This window comes from Penicillium angulare (genome assembly GCF_028827245.1).
Source record: "Penicillium angulare strain IBT 27051 chromosome Unknown utg000011l_segment0_segment0, whole genome shotgun sequence".
Taxonomy (NCBI): Eukaryota; Fungi; Ascomycota; class Eurotiomycetes; order Eurotiales; family Aspergillaceae; genus Penicillium; species Penicillium angulare.
In genome coordinates this window covers 199,260-219,406 of record NW_026623170.1, presented here as the reverse complement: position 1 = coordinate 219,406, position 20,147 = coordinate 199,260, and the positions used below count along the sequence as shown (strand labels likewise).

The 20,147-nt window shown below is 47.2% G+C and overlaps 7 protein-coding genes across 7 annotated transcripts; 4 read left to right on the top strand and 3 right to left on the bottom strand.

Moving 5' to 3' along the window:
• Positions 1-433: 433 nt before the first annotated feature.
• N7478_012274 (uncharacterized protein) lies at positions 434-2,728 on the bottom strand (the record flags this gene model as incomplete). The annotated part of the gene is made up of 1 exon (XM_056928488.1): positions 434-2,728. The coding sequence occupies one exon, from the start codon at positions 2,726-2,728 to the stop codon at positions 434-436; it is 2,295 nt and encodes a 764-aa protein (XP_056773046.1).
• A 375-nt stretch (positions 2,729-3,103) lies between these two features.
• N7478_012273 (misato family protein) lies at positions 3,104-4,821 on the top strand (the record flags this gene model as incomplete). Its single annotated transcript, XM_056928487.1, has 5 exons — positions 3,104-3,175; positions 3,229-3,431; positions 3,492-3,930; positions 3,987-4,498; positions 4,560-4,821. The coding sequence occupies 5 exons, from the start codon at positions 3,104-3,106 to the stop codon at positions 4,819-4,821; spliced, it is 1,488 nt and encodes a 495-aa protein (XP_056773045.1).
• Positions 4,822-7,328: 2,507 nt separating this feature from the next.
• N7478_012272 (uncharacterized protein) lies at positions 7,329-8,758 on the top strand (the record flags this gene model as incomplete). The annotated part of the gene is made up of 2 exons (XM_056928486.1): positions 7,329-8,280; positions 8,334-8,758. The coding sequence occupies 2 exons, from the start codon at positions 7,329-7,331 to the stop codon at positions 8,756-8,758; spliced, it is 1,377 nt and encodes a 458-aa protein (XP_056773044.1).
• A 540-nt stretch (positions 8,759-9,298) lies between these two features.
• On the bottom strand, positions 9,299-9,715 carry N7478_012271 (uncharacterized protein; the record flags this gene model as incomplete). The annotated part of the gene is made up of 1 exon (XM_056928485.1): positions 9,299-9,715. One exon carries the CDS (start codon positions 9,713-9,715, stop codon positions 9,299-9,301), a length of 417 nt encoding a protein of 138 aa, XP_056773043.1.
• An 81-nt stretch (positions 9,716-9,796) lies between these two features.
• Positions 9,797-10,889, bottom strand: N7478_012270 (DUF3176 domain-containing protein; the record flags this gene model as incomplete). Its single annotated transcript, XM_056928484.1, has 3 exons — positions 9,797-10,181; positions 10,238-10,765; positions 10,822-10,889. 3 exons carry the CDS (start codon positions 10,887-10,889, stop codon positions 9,797-9,799), a joined length of 981 nt encoding a protein of 326 aa, XP_056773042.1.
• A 1,399-nt stretch (positions 10,890-12,288) lies between these two features.
• N7478_012269 (Hsp70 family protein) lies at positions 12,289-15,258 on the top strand (the record flags this gene model as incomplete). Its single annotated transcript, XM_056928483.1, has 1 exon — positions 12,289-15,258. The coding sequence occupies one exon, from the start codon at positions 12,289-12,291 to the stop codon at positions 15,256-15,258; it is 2,970 nt and encodes a 989-aa protein (XP_056773041.1).
• A 2,035-nt stretch (positions 15,259-17,293) lies between these two features.
• On the top strand, positions 17,294-18,099 carry N7478_012268 (uncharacterized protein; the record flags this gene model as incomplete). The annotated part of the gene is made up of 2 exons (XM_056928482.1): positions 17,294-17,993; positions 18,050-18,099. 2 exons carry the CDS (start codon positions 17,294-17,296, stop codon positions 18,097-18,099), a joined length of 750 nt encoding a protein of 249 aa, XP_056773040.1.
• Positions 18,100-20,147: the final 2,048 nt, after the last annotated feature.

Here is a 20,147-nt window from a genome sequence, read left to right as displayed (position 1 = left end):
AAGGCTCTAAGATATGAACTGAGTATAAGAAGTATTCAACCGAAACCAAATTGTGACTTAGAGTAGCTTCATGCGAACAAATGAAAAATTGAAAGAGTGTTGGGAGTGCTAGAGGCAAGATGACCAGAGAAAGAATAAGAAAAAGCACGCAAATATGCATAAAGCGATGCTCGAAAAAAAACGCCATGATTAAAAAACGAGCAAAATATAATTATTGCAGCGCCATGCAAAGAGAGAAGTTGCTAGATAATGATGAAAACAAATTCCAAAAAGAAAGTCAAGAAAGCCTTGAATCAATCATTAGATGCAATATGCGCCGGGGTATTTTGCAGAAGAGTAAAGACAAGAACCGGCTGAACAGGACATTAAAAAGTAAACAGAAGACATGAGAATTCATACACGCAAGACGAAAATCTTATTGGACCGAATCAGATCACCGCCGAAACATACGGATTGGAGCGCTCATGTCCCGACGCTCGCCCAAGTCATTTTCACTTCTTGAAGTGTTCGTTTGGAGGTTAGGGATGCGTCGTGGACCCCGACCAGGTGTTGTGGCGGTGCTGCCAGTTGATCCAGCAGCGCGGCCGGTCACTTCATTGGCGCTTACTGATCTCACCTTGCTACGGGCGCGGCCACGTCGGGCTCTGATCTGTGCGAGGGCCTCTTCGCGGTTGATGGGTTGATCGGGGAGAAATGAAGGCAAGCTCTGGGAGTCAATGGCCTCACGGAGAGGAACCCGCTTAGTGGTTGAGTGGGAGGGATGATCAACTCTATCACGAGTCCTTGCTGGTCGCTCTTCGATATATTCACGAGGCTGGCTTCTGGCAGCAGCAGGTTTTTCTGACTGTGATTCACGGTGGGACATTCTGGATGATCGAGGCTCTTCGGATGGGGTGAAAGACTCGCGATTCTGAGTTGAGGAAGCAGATTCTCTCCATCCGTGAAGAGAGCGAACTGATTGGTTTTTAGGCGTGGGCGACAAGAGGTTGTCGTTGTCGTCACGTCGGGGTGGAGGCGGAGGTCTAGCATTGTCGCGAATGGGCGATGGGAACGTCTTGAAGGTGCCCGTCTCTGGCGAGAATGTCACCAAGGGCTCCTCGGGAATAGGCATGCGCTCGGGAGGTTCTGTTGGCTCTGGCTTCACCTGCACTGCCATACTAAGTTCGTGTTGACGTGCGATGGTTGCCGGGGGCTCGACGGATGGTGTGTGGCTGGATTGAGGAGCAGGGTGAGAAATACGGGCTCTTCGAATGGCCTCTGCTTCCGCTTCTTCTGCTGCTCGCCTTGACTGTTCTTCTGCTTGGGCCCGCTGGGCTGCTTGCTCTGCTTCTGCATCTGCCCGCGCTTGAGCTTCTGCTTGAGCTCGTCGAGCTGCTTCCGCCTCTGCCTTTGCCCGCGCTTGGGCTTCCACCTCGGCTCGTCGAGCTGCCGCTTCCGCTGCCTCTGCCTGCGCCTGAGCTTCTGCTTGGGCGCGTCGAGTTTCCTTCGCCTCAGCTTCAGCCTGGGCTTCTGCTTGGGCCTGAGCCTCTGCTTCCACTCGTCGAGCTTCCTCTTCATCCGCCTGGGCTTGCGCAACCAATCTCGCTTGTTCCTTTGCCTCAATTTTTGCTTTTGCTTCTAATTGAGGTTTTTGAAACTTCTCGAAATATTCGGCATCGTATATATAGCGGCGGCCATCGCGCTCAGCGATTCGGCACGAACATTGCTCAAACTGGCACTCAATATTCATGTAGTGAATCATATCCTCCGCTTCAATCCGTCGGCGACGCTCAAAGTGGAGTTCATCTTTAAGATCATCAACTGTTTCATCGCCGGTTTCCGAGGCAGGAGTAATCGTTGTTGTGGGCGAATCCTTGACCGGAGAATTAACTTCGGATAGGCGTTGGCGTTTCGGGGGTGTGGCCTCTGCAACTTCTTCCAACTCTCCCTCTTGAGAAAATGATCTTATCGAGTCCGTAGCCGCTCGCTTTGGGCGACGGGGGGTTGTCAAGAACGCAAGATCACCCTCGGCCAAGGATAATCTGCCAAAGTCTTCCTTGCGGATCTCGTGGGCGCGCACCTCCAGTTTATTCGAGTGGTTGGATGCCTCCATTGATCGTAACTTTCCCTTAAGAACCTCAAGTTCTTCAGTAAGGCCGGCAAGTGCGTATGCGCGTTCGAAGGCTTCTTGTTTCGCTTTATCCTTGGATTCCCGCTCGGCAGAGACCTCATATTTCAAGGCTTTTGATTCCGACTTGGCGTGTTTTAATTCTTCTTGCAGATTGACTAGTGTAGATCCCGCTCGGAACGCTTCTTTCCTGGCTTTCCGGATTTCTTTCTCGAAAATCGATCGTTCGTGCGCTTGGCGTTCTTTAGTGCCGTGTAGCTCTTCTAATAATGATTCGAGTCGCTCGCTGATACGGCGTTCTCGTGATTGTGCTTCAGAAAGTTCTTCTTGAACTGTCGTGAGGGCGGATTCCGCTTCCTCCCGGCCAAGGATTGCCCGTTGTAACGCGGCATGATTTGTTGCTGCTTGTGCTTGGGCACCGGGACTCCCTCGGGAGAGACTGTTGAGAAATGCCACTTTGGCTTGCACTTCTGAGACTCCCTTATTGCCTTTGTGGTGGATATTGAAGAGGTCGGAGGGGAGAGAGGGGGACGCGGAAATGTTTTGTTGATTCATACGGTCCGGCGATACTTGATTAAGGACCTTGGAAGGGCTGAGAATTGGACGCGTTGGAGAATCCATCTCGCGCGGTGTCGAAATTATGTACTGTCGGTCAGTTAGTGTCAAGCAGTCATGGGTGCTGGGCCGGCACAATGGTGGTTCACGGGAGAAAATCACCGTTGGAATTTGGGGGATGTGACGCACCCACACGACCGTTGTTTATTGCCCTTTTCGTGCGTGTCAGGTGACTGTTGCCGTGGACACGGTGCGCTTTCCCTATTACAGTTAGTACTGCCCGACTATCACGGGGCTATCATCACGTGTGGAACATGTCTAATTGGGATTAGCGGGGAGAATCACTAATCTGTGCGGCATCAGATTCCAAAACATTCGAGCGGCCCGACAGTTGTACAGGAGGATCTATCAAAAAGCTACGCCTGTCTCATTTCAGTGAGGATGCATGAGATTGTTACTTTGCAACTCGGCCAGAGGGCTAACTATCTGGCAACGCATTTCTGGAACCTCCAGGTAGGTACTTTACATTGTCTGCCATTGTACTCTATCGCCTAATATAGAAATAGGAATCATATTTCACTTACAACGAGAAGGAAGAGTCTGAAATAGATCATGATGTTCATTTCCGCCCAGGTGTTGGAGCCGATGGCTCAGAAACATACACTCCTAGAACCATCATTTATGACCTAAAAGGCGGATTTGGTACTCTTCGCAAGTACAATGCACTTTACGAGATGTCCGAAGAGGCAGCAAGCGGACAGGGTCTTTGGTAAGTCTTCACATATTTCTTCAAGACTAATGAAGGGTCACCCAACTTACAATGGTTTAGGGATGGGACTGAAATTGTTCAAAAGCAAGAACCGATTATACCGAGTGATTATCAGAAGAGCTTAGATTTGGGCACTCCTGCACCTCGCTTAACATCAGAGACAGTACGCTACTGGTCTGACTACAACAGAGTCTTCTACCATCCTCGGTCCATCGTGCAGCTGAATGAGTATGAGTTGAACTCCCAGATGATGCCTTTCGAGGACTGGAATGTTGGCGAAGAACTGTTCGCAGATCTCGATAAAGAACACGACCTGCTGGACCGGGACGTGAGACCCTTTCTTGAAGAATGCGATCAATTGCGAGCACTTCAGATCTTCACGGGGGCTGACGATGCCTGGGGCGGCTTTGCAGGTCGGTATATTGAACGACTAAGAGATGAGTATGGCAAGAAGAGTATCTGGGTGTGGGCCATTGAGGACGGCCAAAGGGTTCAACGGGTATATTTTGCCAGCCCTTTTCGAAAGAATTGATGAAGAGCTAACACTATATGAAGCACAAACAATTGAAGAAAGATGTTAACAAGGCCAAATCTTTGTACACCATCTCGCCACAGTCTACTCTATACGTACCTATCATCGATATTCCCCAGAGACTTCCAAGCTATATCAATCTGGATCGCCAGTCCCATTGGCAGACCACTGCTTTAATCAGCTCTGCCCTGGAGACGGTGACGTTGCCATCACGAATACGTCCTTACCACGACTTTGAAGCCTCATTGTCTGGTGATGATGGCAGACACACTATCTTCGAGCTACAATCGACTTTTAGTTACCAAGATAACAAGAATGAGCAGAAACCCACGGAAGATAATCAAAGGCCTAAGCCGGAAACCGAGTTTGACATCGATTTCACTTACGGGGATGGGAAAAGTGACAATGCGCATATTTTCAACCAAGTCCAGGTGACTCGAGGGGACGAGCGAGAAAGGTCTACTGATTCAACGCAAGATGATCTTGGGCACCTACGTAAACTCCGACTTTACAACTCCGAAGCAATGCTTCAAAGGTATGTTTTTCTGTCGAGGATTATTGTCTCACTTCATTGACTCATCTGGAAAATTACGCAGCTATCACACGTCACTTCGACTCCCAATTCTTGACAGTTTCCCGCACGGCCTCTACCAAATCCCCCAGGCCAACGAAGGGCTTAGCGTATTCTCCGCATTGACCGCTTCGACCCGGACAGCCGAAAGAATCAAGGCTATCGAGTCTTCCACAGCACGTCTGTTATCAGTCGAGGAACGGGAGAACATGATCAATGGGCTAGGCGAGATTAGGGAAACCTACGAGACAGGATGGGGTAGTGGCTCCGACGATGATGATGACTAGATAAGTTCCCTGTTTAAAAAAGAAAGACATGAATTTTTTTTCTTTGAAATGAAAATGACGCCTTCTTTCGGGAAGTTCGGCTAGTTAGCCGGAGAGTGATATCTCATAATGCCCCTTTGGCGTTAGAGCGCGGCGGACCTTCCGCCACGTCGTGAGGCTATATTTAGGGCGTAATCTATTCTCCCCAGCGGAGAGCTTGACTTTGAGGCTTGAGACATGTATAGTAAATCTCTACGAATACGAGTTTTATCAAGTGAGTTCCTTTATAGTCAGGTGGTTTTGGAGAGTTTGAGACCGTAGAAAGACTAGAGATGTTATTCTCTTCCCTAAATAACTAAGACCGTATCGTATACTTCCTTGGGCCTTGAAGTGACCCCTCACGCGAACCCTGGCTCTCTCTAGCCCCGATTTCCCTCTTTCCTCGCTTTCTGATGAATGAATGTTTACAGTGGCATGTACAATTGATTAATTATCCGATGCAACTAGCGTCCATAGCTGTTCCATAGGAGCAAGTAGGAAAGCCGATCTGAGATATGATGATCCAGGCAGCCCCGCCCCTCCCGCGATCAGTTTTCTGATAAATTGAAGAAACTGCTGGGTGTCACTAGTACAGTTCTCGATGCTCTCCAGTAATTTATGCCCTTGAATTGGTGAGATTCTTACCTACACGGGGGGAGGCGGGGGAGTAACCATGGATCCCCAGGTCCATTCCGAGACATGACAAGTGGTGCCAGATGGTGGCAGACCCCATAAAAGAGTAAATGAAGAGTCACAATAACAAAGGAAATAATAAATAAATAAATAAAAAAACCAAATCACGAAGATGCAGGATTCCTGTACCACTGACATCATGAGCTTTGATCCCTCTACTAGAAGACCTGGGCAGCACTATATCTCACCGCACCTATCGCACCCTATCGCACCAATAGCGGGCCCCACTCGGGAACTTCCCTGCAACGGCGTGCGTTAGCGTAGTTGAACTGGGTTAACTGGGCTGTTCCACGAAAAGATTTCCACTTTCGCGCGTCTTGGACGTCTTAGTTGTCTCTGGGCCAGGTTTTACTCTTTTGGCGAGACTGTCAGGGGATTCTGTCATGTAACGTTACCTGCATGGGCCACTTCAAGGCACTGGGTCGCTATACCCAATTGACTTCCCGGGTAAACATTGTGAGCCCTGGGTTTGCTGCAATTGACCCTGATTATTGTCAGGGCAATCGAAGAATTGCTGGGGGGCAAAAATGGAGATTACAGAAACTCGTGGCATGCATCATGGCCCACTTTCAGGACCCTGAAAAGCATACAACGTTGCTTCTGCCATGGTTCTAGTCCATTGCACGGATACCATAGTCTGTCCAGGCTATTTCGAGAAAAAAAGATGTCTCGCTCGGTGGGAAATTAGGCGTTCTGTTATTTCGCGGAAGAAAAAAGAATACCTATAGAATGTGGTGTGTCATATTACCAGTGAGAGAGTCGGGTATGAACCTAAGTACCGGGGGCGCCATTGCCGTGACGCTTTTCATTCGTGAGGTTTCCCCACAAAATACTAGTCGCCCAACAACTCATGAAACCTATCTTATCTCTGTCTGAGTTCGAATTTTACACCTTTGGTTTAGTCCCATGACGGATGTTCCTAATTGAGCTCGAATTGGATTTCATTTTCATTTTCGTTTTCATTTTCTTACCTGTTACCGAGCTGTTGCTGACGGCAGAGGCTGGTAGTGGGACTTGGAAACCAATACGGACTATACCTGGTGTCCACCCCCATAATCCATGTCATGTATCCCCCGCCTACCAGCCCCCAACATGGCTCTCCGCCGGAGGATGAGCTATCAGTGAGTCCGCTCCCGCTACGCATATTGCTGGGCCCACATCTGCACCATCGGGTCGTCTAGATCGCTGTTCCACTTAAGCGTCGGTCTTTGAACACATTGAGTTTGGTATCATGTATCCCGGTGCTTCCATCGACGAACCAGAAACTACTTTGAACCTGAAAATCCTATCATTGGCTATTACCAAGTACTCGTCGCTGAGCCAACCGGGTTTGTGCTCTGATACTAGCTTTGGCCCTACATCACGACCCATTTCTGCCCAGCTCCAGCCATCTGTTATACACGGGATGTAGAATTCTCTATTCTCTGGGTCCTGCCCATGCCAGGTCTAGTTAGCTTTCCAAGCCAAGATGCCACTCTTGAGCATGGTCTTTTGTGGGTACAACAGCGTACTCCAACGGACTGACTCTCGCACCATCCAAATCGGGACGAGCCAATTGAGCCATGAAAACAGGATATCAAGCCTCCCCCAAGGATGGAGGATCCTCTGTACCCTGGGAACTGATGTATAAAGTCATCTCTTACCCTCGTATTTCTCCCTCTTTCTAGTCCGTTTATTAATATTTATTAGGAACTCTCTCGCTACGGTTCCTGTTTGTCTTTCTTCTCCCAAGGTACACATACCAAGGGTATTCATAACTCTTATCTTAGCATCCTACCTCTCGTTTGTAAGACAGGATGCGTGGTATCTCGGTTCTTTTGCTGTGTGCCGCTAGTCTGGCCTCTGGTAGTCTGATTCCAAGACAGCCTGTTGGCCAGAATCGAGTCGTAGTTCGTGGTGGAAAGGATCACCATCATAATCCTCGGCCTCCTCCTACTACCACTCCATGTGATACTACTAGTACAACTGCTCCCCCGCCACCGCCAACTAGTACTCCATGCGAGACTGATACAACAACTGCTCCTCCACCTCCACCAACTAGCACTCCGTGTGATACTACAAGTACTACTGCTTCCCCGCCACCGCCAACTAGTACTCCGTGTGATACCGATACCACAACCGCTCCACCTCCACCAACTAGCACTCCGTGCGAGACTGATACTACAACTGTTCCTACACCAACCAGCACTCCATGTGATACTGATACTACAACTGTTCCTCCACCAACCAGCACTCCATGCGAGACTGATACTACAACTGTTCCTCCACCAACTAGCACTCCATGCGAGACTGATACTACAACTGTTCCTACACCAACCAGCACTCCATGTGATACTGATACTACAACTGTTCCTACACCAACCAGCACTCCATGTGATACTGATACTACAACTGTTCCTCGACCAACCAGCACTCCATGTGATACTGATACTACAACTGTTCCTCCACCAACTAGCACTCCATGCGAGACTGATACTACAACTGTTCCTACACCAACCAGCACTCCATGTGATACTGATACTACAACTGTTCCTCCACCAACCAGCACTCCATGTGATACTGATACTACAACTGTTCCTCCACCAACCAGCACTCCATGTGAGACAGACACCACAACTGTGGTCTCTCCTCCAGCAACCTCGACTCCGTGCACCACTGAGACCACAGCAGTCCCACCACCGCCAGCTAGCAGTTCGTCTTCGCCTCCAGTCACAATTACTACCACTTACACAACGACTACTTGCCCAGGTATGTATAAAACCTAAACCTATGTATGATCAAAGCTAACTTTTTCTCAATAGTTGAATGGACTACTATCACGAGTGGAACATCTGTCGTCAGCCAACCCGTGACTCAGACTAGCACCATCATCGTCACCTCGGTGATTACCTGCACTGAAGGATGCACTCAGCCAACCGCTCCCCCGCAGAGCACCAGCGTTGTAGTTCCTCCTCCAAGCTCAGCTCCCGAGAATACCTCGCCTGCACCTGAGAGTTCTCCAGCTCCCACTGGAGTATCTCCCGAGAACACAACCTCTCTCGCTCCCGAGGAGACCCCAGCTCCCACTGGAGTTTCACCTGAAACCACAGCTGCACCGGCTGCTACCTCTTCTACCGCACCTGCTCCAGCTTCTACTACCGCAGCTTTCAACGCTGCCTCTTCTCAGTTCCAGAGATCGATTGCTGGTCTGTTGCCAGCGGTTGTCGTTGCATGGGCTCTAATCTAATCGGCTCAAGTATTGAGAGGTAGTTGAGATTTTTCAGAGAAACAGGCGGAAAGTTGATTTACACAAAGAAAACGCAAAGTGGAAAAAGAAGTACTGTATTCTTTTTAGGTTACAGGCTTGCGTGAATGCCCCGGTGATGAAGTTTTTGTTTACCATAATCTGTTCCTAAATCCTGTACCTTGGCAGAAGAAGTGATGTCATTTGGTCTGGGTTTTGGTTATGACTGACGTTCCTTAACTTATAATCTGAGAAGCACGACTTAGTTTAATGCATAAAGTAGTCTAATGAATTTTATTTTGACTTTGGCCTCTAATTAAATCTCAGTGCCCGATCTTCCTCTCACGATCTGTAGTATAATATTATATTACAAAACAAGCCACCCTTGATTTTCGCTATCATCCTATTCGATGATTTTAGAAAAGCTAAGCCTTACGATGTATAAGCGAGTGTGGGTCAAGCCAAGACTATCAAATGTAAAGATGTCAATATAGATCAATTATCTGAAATCTCATCATTATGGATATCATATGGTTCCGTCGGTCATTGTCTCGTGAGCTGCCAATCCTGATTTTCACTCTTCACCAGCTTTACTAACACATTTCTGCTTAAATATTCCATTCTCATAGGGTCCTGTGCACGGCGAAGTTCGTCTTGGATATCGCGGTCCGACGGAAAGCAGAAAAATGGCATATTGGACAGCTTCCACGCATCCACCTTGCTATTCTTGGTTGTCACCATCGTCATGATGAGGAACCCGATGGTAGCAACTGTCAACACCGCGGGCAGTGCAATCCAGCCCCAGCGTACCTCGATCTGCGTCTCGGTCTGCCACAATGTCCCATTTGCCTGACTGGGATATGTTCCAGTGGGAAGCTCTTTCAGAATCTTATAAGAAGAATTACTCGACTCGGAGGTATCTGAATTGTTGTATTCTTTTTTTAACTCTGCCCCGAGCATCTGGTTCTATTCGCCGACTTCACGTACATATGTGGTAACACCTGTGGCAATGTTGTTGAAGAAAGTTTGTGAGGAGGTTGACTAAATCAGAAGACTGGCAAACTCGCCGGCGCTTTCGTTAAAGGTTTGAACAACCTCGCCACTGGTAGTAGTAGGACAGACCATCATGCCAAAAGTATCAATCCGGATTTTCTCCTCAAGCCACCTTTCGAAAATATTGTCCGAAACAATAGTGAACGCCTGTGTGGTTTTGTTGGGCATTTGGAGCATTAGGTAGCTGTATGGCTCAATTTCAAACTGCTCACCAGAATCCAGATGAGTTGACAGTGTTTCCTCTCTCCGTTGGTTTGTTTCCATGCTAACAGACATAGTTTTCAGGCACCAGTATAGATTGCACAGCTCCGCAACACCTTCTGATGTAGTCTGATTGGCTCCTTTCTTTATAACAGTGAAGTCCAGGAATGGACTGTTTCCAAAGTCCTTTAAGCCAGCCATTGACCTCAATTTTTCTGGGAAGCATACCCAGTATCTGTCTTGATTACCGCAGCATCTGAATTCCCATTCCCATTTTTTGTGTAATCGCCATCAAAAATTGTGGCATTAAAACCATTAGGTAGAGAGTAATAGTCGTATAAATTCGACTCTGCCGAACAGTTTACGCTAGACATTGGAAACGGTTTTCTTGATAAAACATGCGAAATATCGTCGCACGCAACACAAAGAGCCACTGTCGTAAGATCAGAAATATCGCAGTCCCCAGTTGAGCACGAAGGCTTCAGCACAGGATAAGAGACATTATACGCAACTGATGAACAGTCCGTGTCGGGGCAGGAAAAGGCAGTCCCGTAGACTGCAGCCATTAACTTGGGAGCGGGTAGAGAGCCATTTCCAACATCGGAGTCAAGAGGTGGTACATATGATTGCGCCCGAGCCACTGATGCAGGGGTGTTCGATAGAACCAAGTTATTTTGAATTGTCGGCATCTGCTGAATGAATGGCCCGACGCCAATAGCAATAATAGTAACCACAGCCCCAAGTGAAGCATATTGTCTACAGAAGTTAGGGCGAGATAAACTTTGAATACGCAGGAATCAATTAAAACCGACCTAATATGGGTACCGCTCCATAGAAACGTCATGGACCCAAGAGCGCCCCTGCTTGCAGCGTCGAACATGTTGAATTCTGATCATTTCTGCTTGTTGCGAGTAAAATTCACCCACTTCGATTGGCTAATACAGATGGCTATAGTGGCCAGTGTCAAAGCGTTGTAGATCTGGGGTAGCCATGATACGACGGAGTTGATATTGATTCCCCAAGGCCAGTCCGGCAAGGCCTTTCCATTATAAGCTCGTGGGACTCCAATAATTGCGAGTAAAGATCCTACACTGCCAATACAAGAAATAATCTCATATACCTAGTTATCATTAATCTTGCTCTGAAGTGATCTCTCGGAAATAGAAGAGGGTTTGTCTGGATTGTTGATCAGGATTTGTCCCTCTATATTGTTGTGTTTAGATTCTCGAGGCTCCTCCATTGTGAATGCCGAATTTTTGCAAAAAAAGATCATTTCGAAGGTTGGGAGGGCCCTGAGGGGAACCCTTGACCTTGTGCATTTGCACTAATCTATTTTTGGTTATAATCTGGAGTCTGAACCTTTTGTCACTTCGGCCCCAGCTACTGTATAGGCTTAATTTGGCCTCGTGCTTTAACGTGGATGAATTCATCTTCTGCTATTGTAACCTTCTCATAAGCGAGGTCGAATATCAAATTGTCCAGTATACACCCGGGACGCGCTCAGATTTTATTTACATGAATATATAGAGTAGAGTAGTCTTGTTGAGCAAAGCGGCGCTTCTGCAACAGCTCGGAGTTGGGAGGTGTCGCTTGGGCCGATATGGAGAGTAAATGAATACGAGGATGCAGATCTCCGACTTCAGTCAAGTTTCCCGAGTCCCATAGGTACGGTAACGATGTTCTCGTGGAACATGTACTCCGTGTTGTACCTGAATGGCGAGAAAAATGGCTATTTTGGCATCGTACGGAGTACAATAGAGCCTGTGTCCACTTTCAGCTTGGGGCTTGGGGTGGCTTGAGCCTCACCGACTCGAGATTGAACATTAGGGCTGATTATGTAATGTATATATTGTCAAACAGTGCAAACACCCTTGCATCGAGGGTCCTGATGCGAGCGGACCCGTGGCCTCAGATGCGGCTCCATTGTGTTTCTGTTGCCAGGTGGCCACTCTATCCCCTCGCGCCCGTATCAATTAATCGACGTGGTGCTTGTTTTGTCTAACATTAAACCTCCCATTTCTCAAAACACTCGAAATTCTTCAACAAAACGTGATTTCATAGCTACCGCAGCTCGGCGCACGGCCAGCGTTCCGCCAACATACTTCTCGACAATTCGGTGAAGAGTGTTGAATTGTACATCAGTTTGCTGTACTAATATACCTGCTGCATTCGACGTGCGTTCCAACCTAGCAACAATGCTGCAGCTTCTACAACAAATAAAGAAGAATCCTCGCTAATCTTAACTAATTTTCATAGTGAGCAGCGTCAAAACCTAGATCATGGCTCTTCCGGGCCGCCAACGGCTATCTACATCGCCGTTCCTCTCCTTCCTCGTCCTCCCGTTCCTTGTATTTCTTCTCAGTTTTGCGGGTCCAGTTTCTGCAGTTGGATCTGCAGTAATTGGTGTTGATATCGGCACAGAATACTTCAAGGCGACATTAGTGAAACCTGGCATTCCCCTCGAAATAGTGCTCAGCAAGGACTCTAAGCGCAAGGAATCGGCCGCAATCGCATTCAAACCCACACGAGACCCCTCCGCACCCTTCCCCGAACGATTTTACGGCGGTAATGCGCTTGCTCTGGCAGCTCGATACCCCGACGATGTCTACGTCAACTTGAAGACTTTGCTCGGTGTGCCTTTTAACGACGGAAACGATGAGGCGATCAAGGGTTACTGGAGCCGGTATCCAGCTTTGAATCTTGAGACCGCTCCCGATGGCCGAGGCTCCGTCGCCCTGCGCAGCAATCGACTTGGTGAAGCTGAGAAGAAGGATGCGTTCTTGGTCGAAGAGATTCTGGCCATGCAGTTGCAGCAGGTTAAGGCTAATGCCGATACCCTTGCTGGTAAGGGATCGGATGTCCGGAATGTTGTGATCACTTATCCGGCTTTTTACACCGCGGAGGAGAAGCGGAGTCTCATTTTGGCGACCGAGCTGGCAGGTCTGAAAATCGAGGCGCTGGTTAGTGATGGATTGGCTGTTGGCTTGAATTACGCCACTTCTCGACAATTCCCTAGTGTTTCCGGTGGAGAGAAGCCTGAATACCATGTTGTTTTTGATATGGGCGCTGGATCGACTACTGCGAGTGTGCTGCGCTTCCAGAGTCGCGAAATCAAGGACACCGCTCGCTACAATAAGACTATTCAGGAAATTCACGTTCTTGGAACTGGCTGGGATAAGACACTTGGAGGTGATTATTTAAATGACCTCATCGTGAATGATATGGTTGCCAAATTGGCCGAAGACAAGAAGTTGAAAGACAAGGTCACTCCTGAGCAAATTAAGGCTCATGGAAAGACCATGGCCCGTCTTTGGAAGGATGCAGAGAAGCTCCGCCAAGTTCTCAGTGCTAACACCGAGACATCTACCAGCTTCGAGGGATTGTATGACGAAGATTTGAACTTCAAATACAAGATCAGTCGTGCTGCCTTCGAGAAGATGGCTGCTGGTCATGCCGCTCGTATCGGTGCTCCCTTGGAGCAGGCCCTCGAGGCTGCTGGGTTGAAGTTCAAGGACATCGACTCCGTTGTCCTTCACGGTGGAGCTATTCGAACTCCCTTTGTCCAGAAAGAGCTCGAGAGGGCTTGTGGGTCATCTAAGAAGATTCGCACCAACGTTAACGCCGACGAGGCCGCTGTTTTCGGTGCTGCATTCAAAGGTGCCGCCCTCAGCCCTAGCTTCCGTGTCAAGGACATCCGTGCCCATGACGCGGCTACTTACCCCGTCCTTCTGAAGTGGAACTCGGATGGCAAGGAGCGAAGCCAGAAGCTTTTTATCTCTACTTCCCAGGTTGGCCCAGAGAAGCAGGTAACAGTCAAGAACCTGGATGATTTCGATTTCGGCTTCTATCAGCAAGTCGAAGAAAATGAATTGCCTGTCTTGAGTGTCCAAACCCAAAACCTGACCGCATCGGTAGCAAAATTGAAAGACACTTTCGGTTGTTCTGCCGCAAACATCACGACCAAGTTTGCCATTCGCCTCAGCCCTATCGACGGTCTGCCTGAGGTTACAGGTGGAAACGTGAGCTGCGAAGTCGAGGCAGAGAAAAAGGGCATTGTTGAAGATGTCAAGGGTTTCTTCGGTCTTGGGTCTAAGAAGGATGAGCAGCAGATTTTGGGTGAGGATGGTGAACCTGCTGAATCTATTACCTTGGAGCCTGAAGCCGAGTCTTCGACCACCACCTCTGCCAGCCAGTCTACTACCTCCGGCGCTAGCAAGGATAGCGCCAAGGGTACGGCCAAAACAAAGTTGGAGATCATTCCCATCAGCCTGAAATCCACCCAGCTCGGAACCAAGGCACCATCAGCCGCTGAGCTATCTCGCATTCACAGTCGTCTGACTGCCTTCGATTCCTCGGACCGCGACCGTATCCTGCGTGAGGAGGCATTGAATGAACTTGAAGCCTTCATCTACCGCAGCCGCGACCTGATTGAGAACGAAGACTTTGTGAAGGTGGTCAAGGAGGATCAACTAACAACCCTCCAGGAAAAGGTCTCTAAGGCCAGCGACTGGCTGTATGAAGACAGTGATAATGCGCACACCGCAGACTTCAAGGCCAAGCTGAAGGATCTGAAGACTATCGTTGACCCCGCTTTGAAGCGTATCAAGGAAGCCTCTTCCCGCCCTGCGCGTGTCGAGATGCTTCAAGAAATGCTGAAGAACGCCGAGTCCATGAAGCAGATCATTGAGAACCAGATTCAAAATGATGAAGCCACATACGAGTCTGCGCTTTCTGCCTCAAGCACCGCAACTGTCGAAGAGCCCGAAACTGACTCCGCCACCCCCACTCCGTCCCCATCTGACGAGTCCCTGGATGATCTCGACGAGGACGCATACTCATCTTCCTCCTCAAAGAAATCTACCAAGTCTTCGGCGCCAGCTAAGCCCACTGGGCCTAAGTACACCCTCTTCACTCCCGCGGAACTCACCTCCCTCAACCAGGTCTATGAATCCACCAAGCCCTGGCTTGAAACACAAATCGAGCTCCAGGAGAAGCTCACTGAGTCAGACGACCCCGCTCTGACACTCGTGGAGATTGACTCCCGTTTGCGCGAGTTCGAGCGCGTTCTGAACCGCATGTACGAGCGTATGACTGCCGCGGCCGGCAAAAAGAGCCAGAAGACCAGTGGCAGCAAGGGCAAGAAAGATAAGACTGAGTCCGAGAAGACCAAGGGCAAGAGTGGTAAGGGCAAGGACAAGGAAGAGAATAAGAAGCAGACTGGAGACGATGATCGCAAGGACGAACTGTGATCATTTCTCCCCTCCTTACTTGTCACTTTTATTTTGCATCTTTTGGCTGTTCTTTACACTTTTTAAGTACAGTGCATGATATCTCTTTTCCATATCCCCTTGTACCATGCATTCATTTATGCTTTCGATTAATAGAGAAAAGAGTTTCAATGGAGTTTCTGTTTACAAAGATGTACGATGTTTCCTATATCATATAGCACCTTGGGTGGAAGAAATGATAGTCCAGCTCTGGCTGTGGCTTATTAGCGCTATAGCTGCTTATATCACGATAAATACATGAATCTCATAAATTTCAATGCACAGAAGAAATATCGTAAAAATCCGGTTCGACTGTGACATCAAAGAGTGTAAATGCGGATAATAAAAGAGTGAAGCTGTTGGCTATGCAGGCGTTTGCGAATCGTGCTTAGAAAACATCCCATCTAGGACGCCACCATTTCGTAACGTGTTTGAGAACAAACAACATTACTTGGAGAGTGATGATCATTCCTCGTAAAACGATGTATCCCCTCCAGGAGTCTACTCGAAGTGTTCGCTGAAGGGCATTCATTATGGCGGTCGTAGCAGTCTATATCCAAGGATCGTTGTTAGACATCGCTTGAGCAGCTGAGCAGCGGGATAGCAAGATATAGAGGTCTTACCAGATAACTAATCTGACATTTGCAATCTAACAAGCGTTGACCTGCATTTATGTCTTATCTGCATCCGTCATAAGTATCTCCCTTCAAAGATTGAAAATTGTGGACTTACTCTACCCTCGAAGTCATACTATTTATCACCAAAATGAGCGTTTCTAGGGAAAGGAGTATGGTTCAGGGGGTCAGAAATCTTTTATCTACGTGAACAGCCTGTGACAGGTGACAGGTCTAAGGGAACACAAAATAAGCAAAATGCATGGTTCATCACCTATGCTGTGTGCTTTGGCTGAATCTATTGATCTTTGCTTTTTCAGCTCGGTAATCATCACCAACTTTCAGACGATAAGTGATACTTATTCAAAATTTGTGGGTAACACATAAGTTGAATATCATATGATGATTCCAATCCAGTTTTATTCTTTGAAACTACTGAATTATCCAGCAGTTTGCATGGGAGGCTATAACGTTCAGCGCGGAAAAGCCTACTTGGACATGTATAACCTTTGCCGCCTAGTATGCTTCTATCTGTCTTGTACACTCCGAATAGTAGATACACGGTATAACAAGATGTAAAAAATTTTTGAACAAGTCAAAAGATCAGTAGGAAGATAAGTAGAAGACAATAAATAAGTGAAATGGTGATTATTCTTTTACCCGCTGGACGCTACCCATACGTACGTCGTGGTATTATGTACATCAGCACCGGATTAATGCTCGGAGGTATACAAGGCGAGTAAGAAGCATAATTCGGGACAACGATCGGGTCTCCTCTTTCCGCATACCGTCTTCATGATCTGACAATTTTCGGCCCCGCATTTCTGCAGCTCGGGGGTTTCACTTCCTGCATGATCGCTGGATTTGCCTAACCAAGAATTTTCCCGGTATACGGGTCGCTGGTGACTGCTCTGCCGAAAGAAACCCCCCGAATCGATCAATTATAAATAGTATTGAGCTTTTTTTATTACGATATATGTCAAGTGCTCTTTTGTCTTTTTGCTTGTTGGATTCGCGGGGTTTTGCGTAGCCAAATACAAGATCTGGGAAGCGAGTTCCGGCGGGGCGTCGATCTATACCGGTAGTATCACGGCAATATGCATGTTTCAAGACTGAGGAACTTTCCTTTCCGCAAAGAGTTATGTTATGAGGGCCAAGCTATGCATGGAGGTAGCTCGGTTAGAAGAAAGCGTCATATTTCATAATTTAATATACTGTTTCAAAGAAAAAGGGTAACTCTTTCTAGAAAGATCGGCAAACCTCACGGGTCATAACCTTCCAGGATTTAGTAAAACGACCGATCCCAGGGGTATAAATAGAGCCAGTATGTCGGCGTTCAAGAATGAACAAAGTAAAAATCTCATTTTCTCCTAGAAACAATTTTCCCATAGCTCGCGGCCATCATGCAGTCTTCACTGCTCCTACTTGCAGCTCTCTCGCCTCTAGCCTTAGCACTTCCAGAGGCGAAGACCGGGATCGCAAAACGTGCAAGCACTCTGATCCCAACATCATGCTTTGACTCTACCTCTTCACTTACAGAGTACTTCGAGTACAACTACCCATGGGGAGACACCCACAATGGAGCCGCCATAATGAGCAGTGCTAATGCCGTCATTTCAACTGCTGGCACTTTGACTTTGAACGCAACATATACCGGTGCATCGGACTATGCATACGACTCTGGAACGGTCTATTCAAAGCAAACATTCACTGTCGAAGCCTCGGGGGGTCTGGATTTCTCAGCCGACTTCATCGCCCCAGTGGCAACGGGAACATGGCCTGCATTCTGGCTAGATGGTGCAAACTCATGGCCTCCAGAGATCGATATTGCGGAGTGGAAGGGCACCGGCGATATCAGCTTCAACACTTTCAATACTTCCAGTGAAGTTGAAGCGGATAATGTTGATTATCCTAGCCCGACCGAGTTTCATACTGTCAGGGCTGAGCTGCGCGACGAGAATGGAAGTGATATTAGCGTGAAGTTTTATCTTGATGGTGATCTTATCACTACTCAATATGCTAGTGGCTTCACGGGACAGCCATTGTACTTGATTATTGATCTTCAGATGGAGGGAAGTAGTGGGAGCCCTGGTCCAACTGGAAGTAAGTTATATTTCCTTCTATATGCATGATTATGAACTGACATTTGGTAATAATAGCTACGCTTTATGAGATCAAGAATTTGGAAGTGGTTAGCCAAAATCCTTGAAACTTTAATGATAGTCAATGTCATCGCTTCCAATATTTACCCTAACTTATAGTTCTGTTAACCAAATCATTCACGCTATGCAAAACTGAGTCACTTCCTTTTATAACTGTCCAGTGAGAAAATATTGAAAGTATTGATACTGTCTGTAGTACATTGATCAATTTTATCATACATGCATAGTACCACCGAAGCCGCTCCCACAAAATCACAGGACGGGCCCGGCTATCATCAATTGATACAACAGCAATGAAAAACCACAAAGCGAAGACAAAAAAGGTACTTTCACCCAATACTCACTTCAAAGTCTCTCCCAATCAATTCCCAAGCCTCGGGGGGAAAAATTCCAGTCCCTGAAGCAAACCTTTCTGCCAAACATTGCCGAAAAAGGCCCTGCTGTACGGAACCACCAAAATCATGCAGAATAATGTAAACCCAGCACCAAGAACAGTCCTCACTTCAGGAGTTAGGAGGCAAAAAATGACCCGTAAGGGACTTGAACCCTTGACATTAAGATTTGGAATCTTACGCTCTACCAACTGAGCTAACCGGCCGATGTGTGGATTACCCACAATTGGGGCTACGAGCCGAATCAGGACATATTTAGGGCTAAAAGCTAAAAAGGGTAATATCTCTTGTCCATATTAGGCTTGATATAGCCTCTTTAGTTGTTTTTGTCCCAAGTATCTATCAAAGTTCAGATCAAATGGAGTTCTGGTCGGACGTTTGAACATGTAATGTTAGCCACTAACACACTTGAATTGAAATAGAAAATTACTATCTAGTTGGTCATCTTGTTAATTTTCATGTCTGGACATATAAAATATATACCCATCGAGGTGGATAGGATGTATTGACTTCAAAGTTGCCATTTGTAAATGTCCATTCAATAGGGCTATAGATACATACATGAGGTCACGGCTGCTCGGAGCAGGATCAGTATTGATGCTATCTAATTGTCTGGTTTGCCAACACCCCGATCGGACTAATCGGAGTACTAGTAGGCCTCACATAATACCTGCACCTACATACCACATGCAGAGGCCTCAGTTCGCACGTCCCTTTACTTTCTTCAACATTGTTATTGTTCGTGCTATGCACATTTCTTTCTGATTCTGGTAGATCGTAGGCCGCTTGCCAAAAAAACTAAACAGCCTCTTATCAGAATTAGATTTAACTTCTCTCTGAGGTATTCAAGTTCAATATATACTACATAGTGTATATACTATGTACCTTCATACCCGGTTTCGGTCAATCACCGGTGCCATCTTTTGCGCTTGTGCTTGTGTTCCCTTCAAGCCCATCCACTCATACCTACACTTCACATATCAAAGTAGTAACGGCAAGTGAATGTACACCCACTTCGATTACAATCGCGAGCTCACGACATGCTGAACATGTCGCAGAGAGCGAAGATGAGCTGTTAGCTAGATATGCCAGTGGCACTGCGGATAGACCCCTGGGCAGTCAGAACCGTTTTCGCATGTTACTACGATTGTTGAAGTCAAACCCCTTAGCTTGGCGAGCTGACAACATCGATACCTATGTACCACCTAGGAATTTTATCCGGTTTAGGTTTGTATCTGCAATGTTGTGTAGGTGGAGGTATCTCTCCACTACGAGTGGGTGTCCAGGTGGGGGATACATCGGCTGAAGGATTTGACGTATATATCAAGTAAATCTAGATTGATAATCAAACCGAACGTTTCCCCAGCGTTGGAATGGCCTATATGTAAGAAATATAAGGGCTATATACTAAGCTTACTGTCTAGTGAAGCAGGAAGATATCTAAGTTTAGTCCCTACCATAGGAACTGCTGATTGATTGGCTGGGTTTGAATAAAATACATTTCCACTTCCCGGCGGATAATTCACACGTAGTCATACACACAAACTGAATGATACAAAGGGTATAAAGTACAAGAAAAAAGATTAAGCTCGATCCGGTGGCCACGCACGGCAGGAGAGAAATCAAAGGACATAACATAACAAGAGAGAGATAGAACCATACCATCCACTCGTAGTAAAGAAAAAAGACGGGTGAAAAAAAAG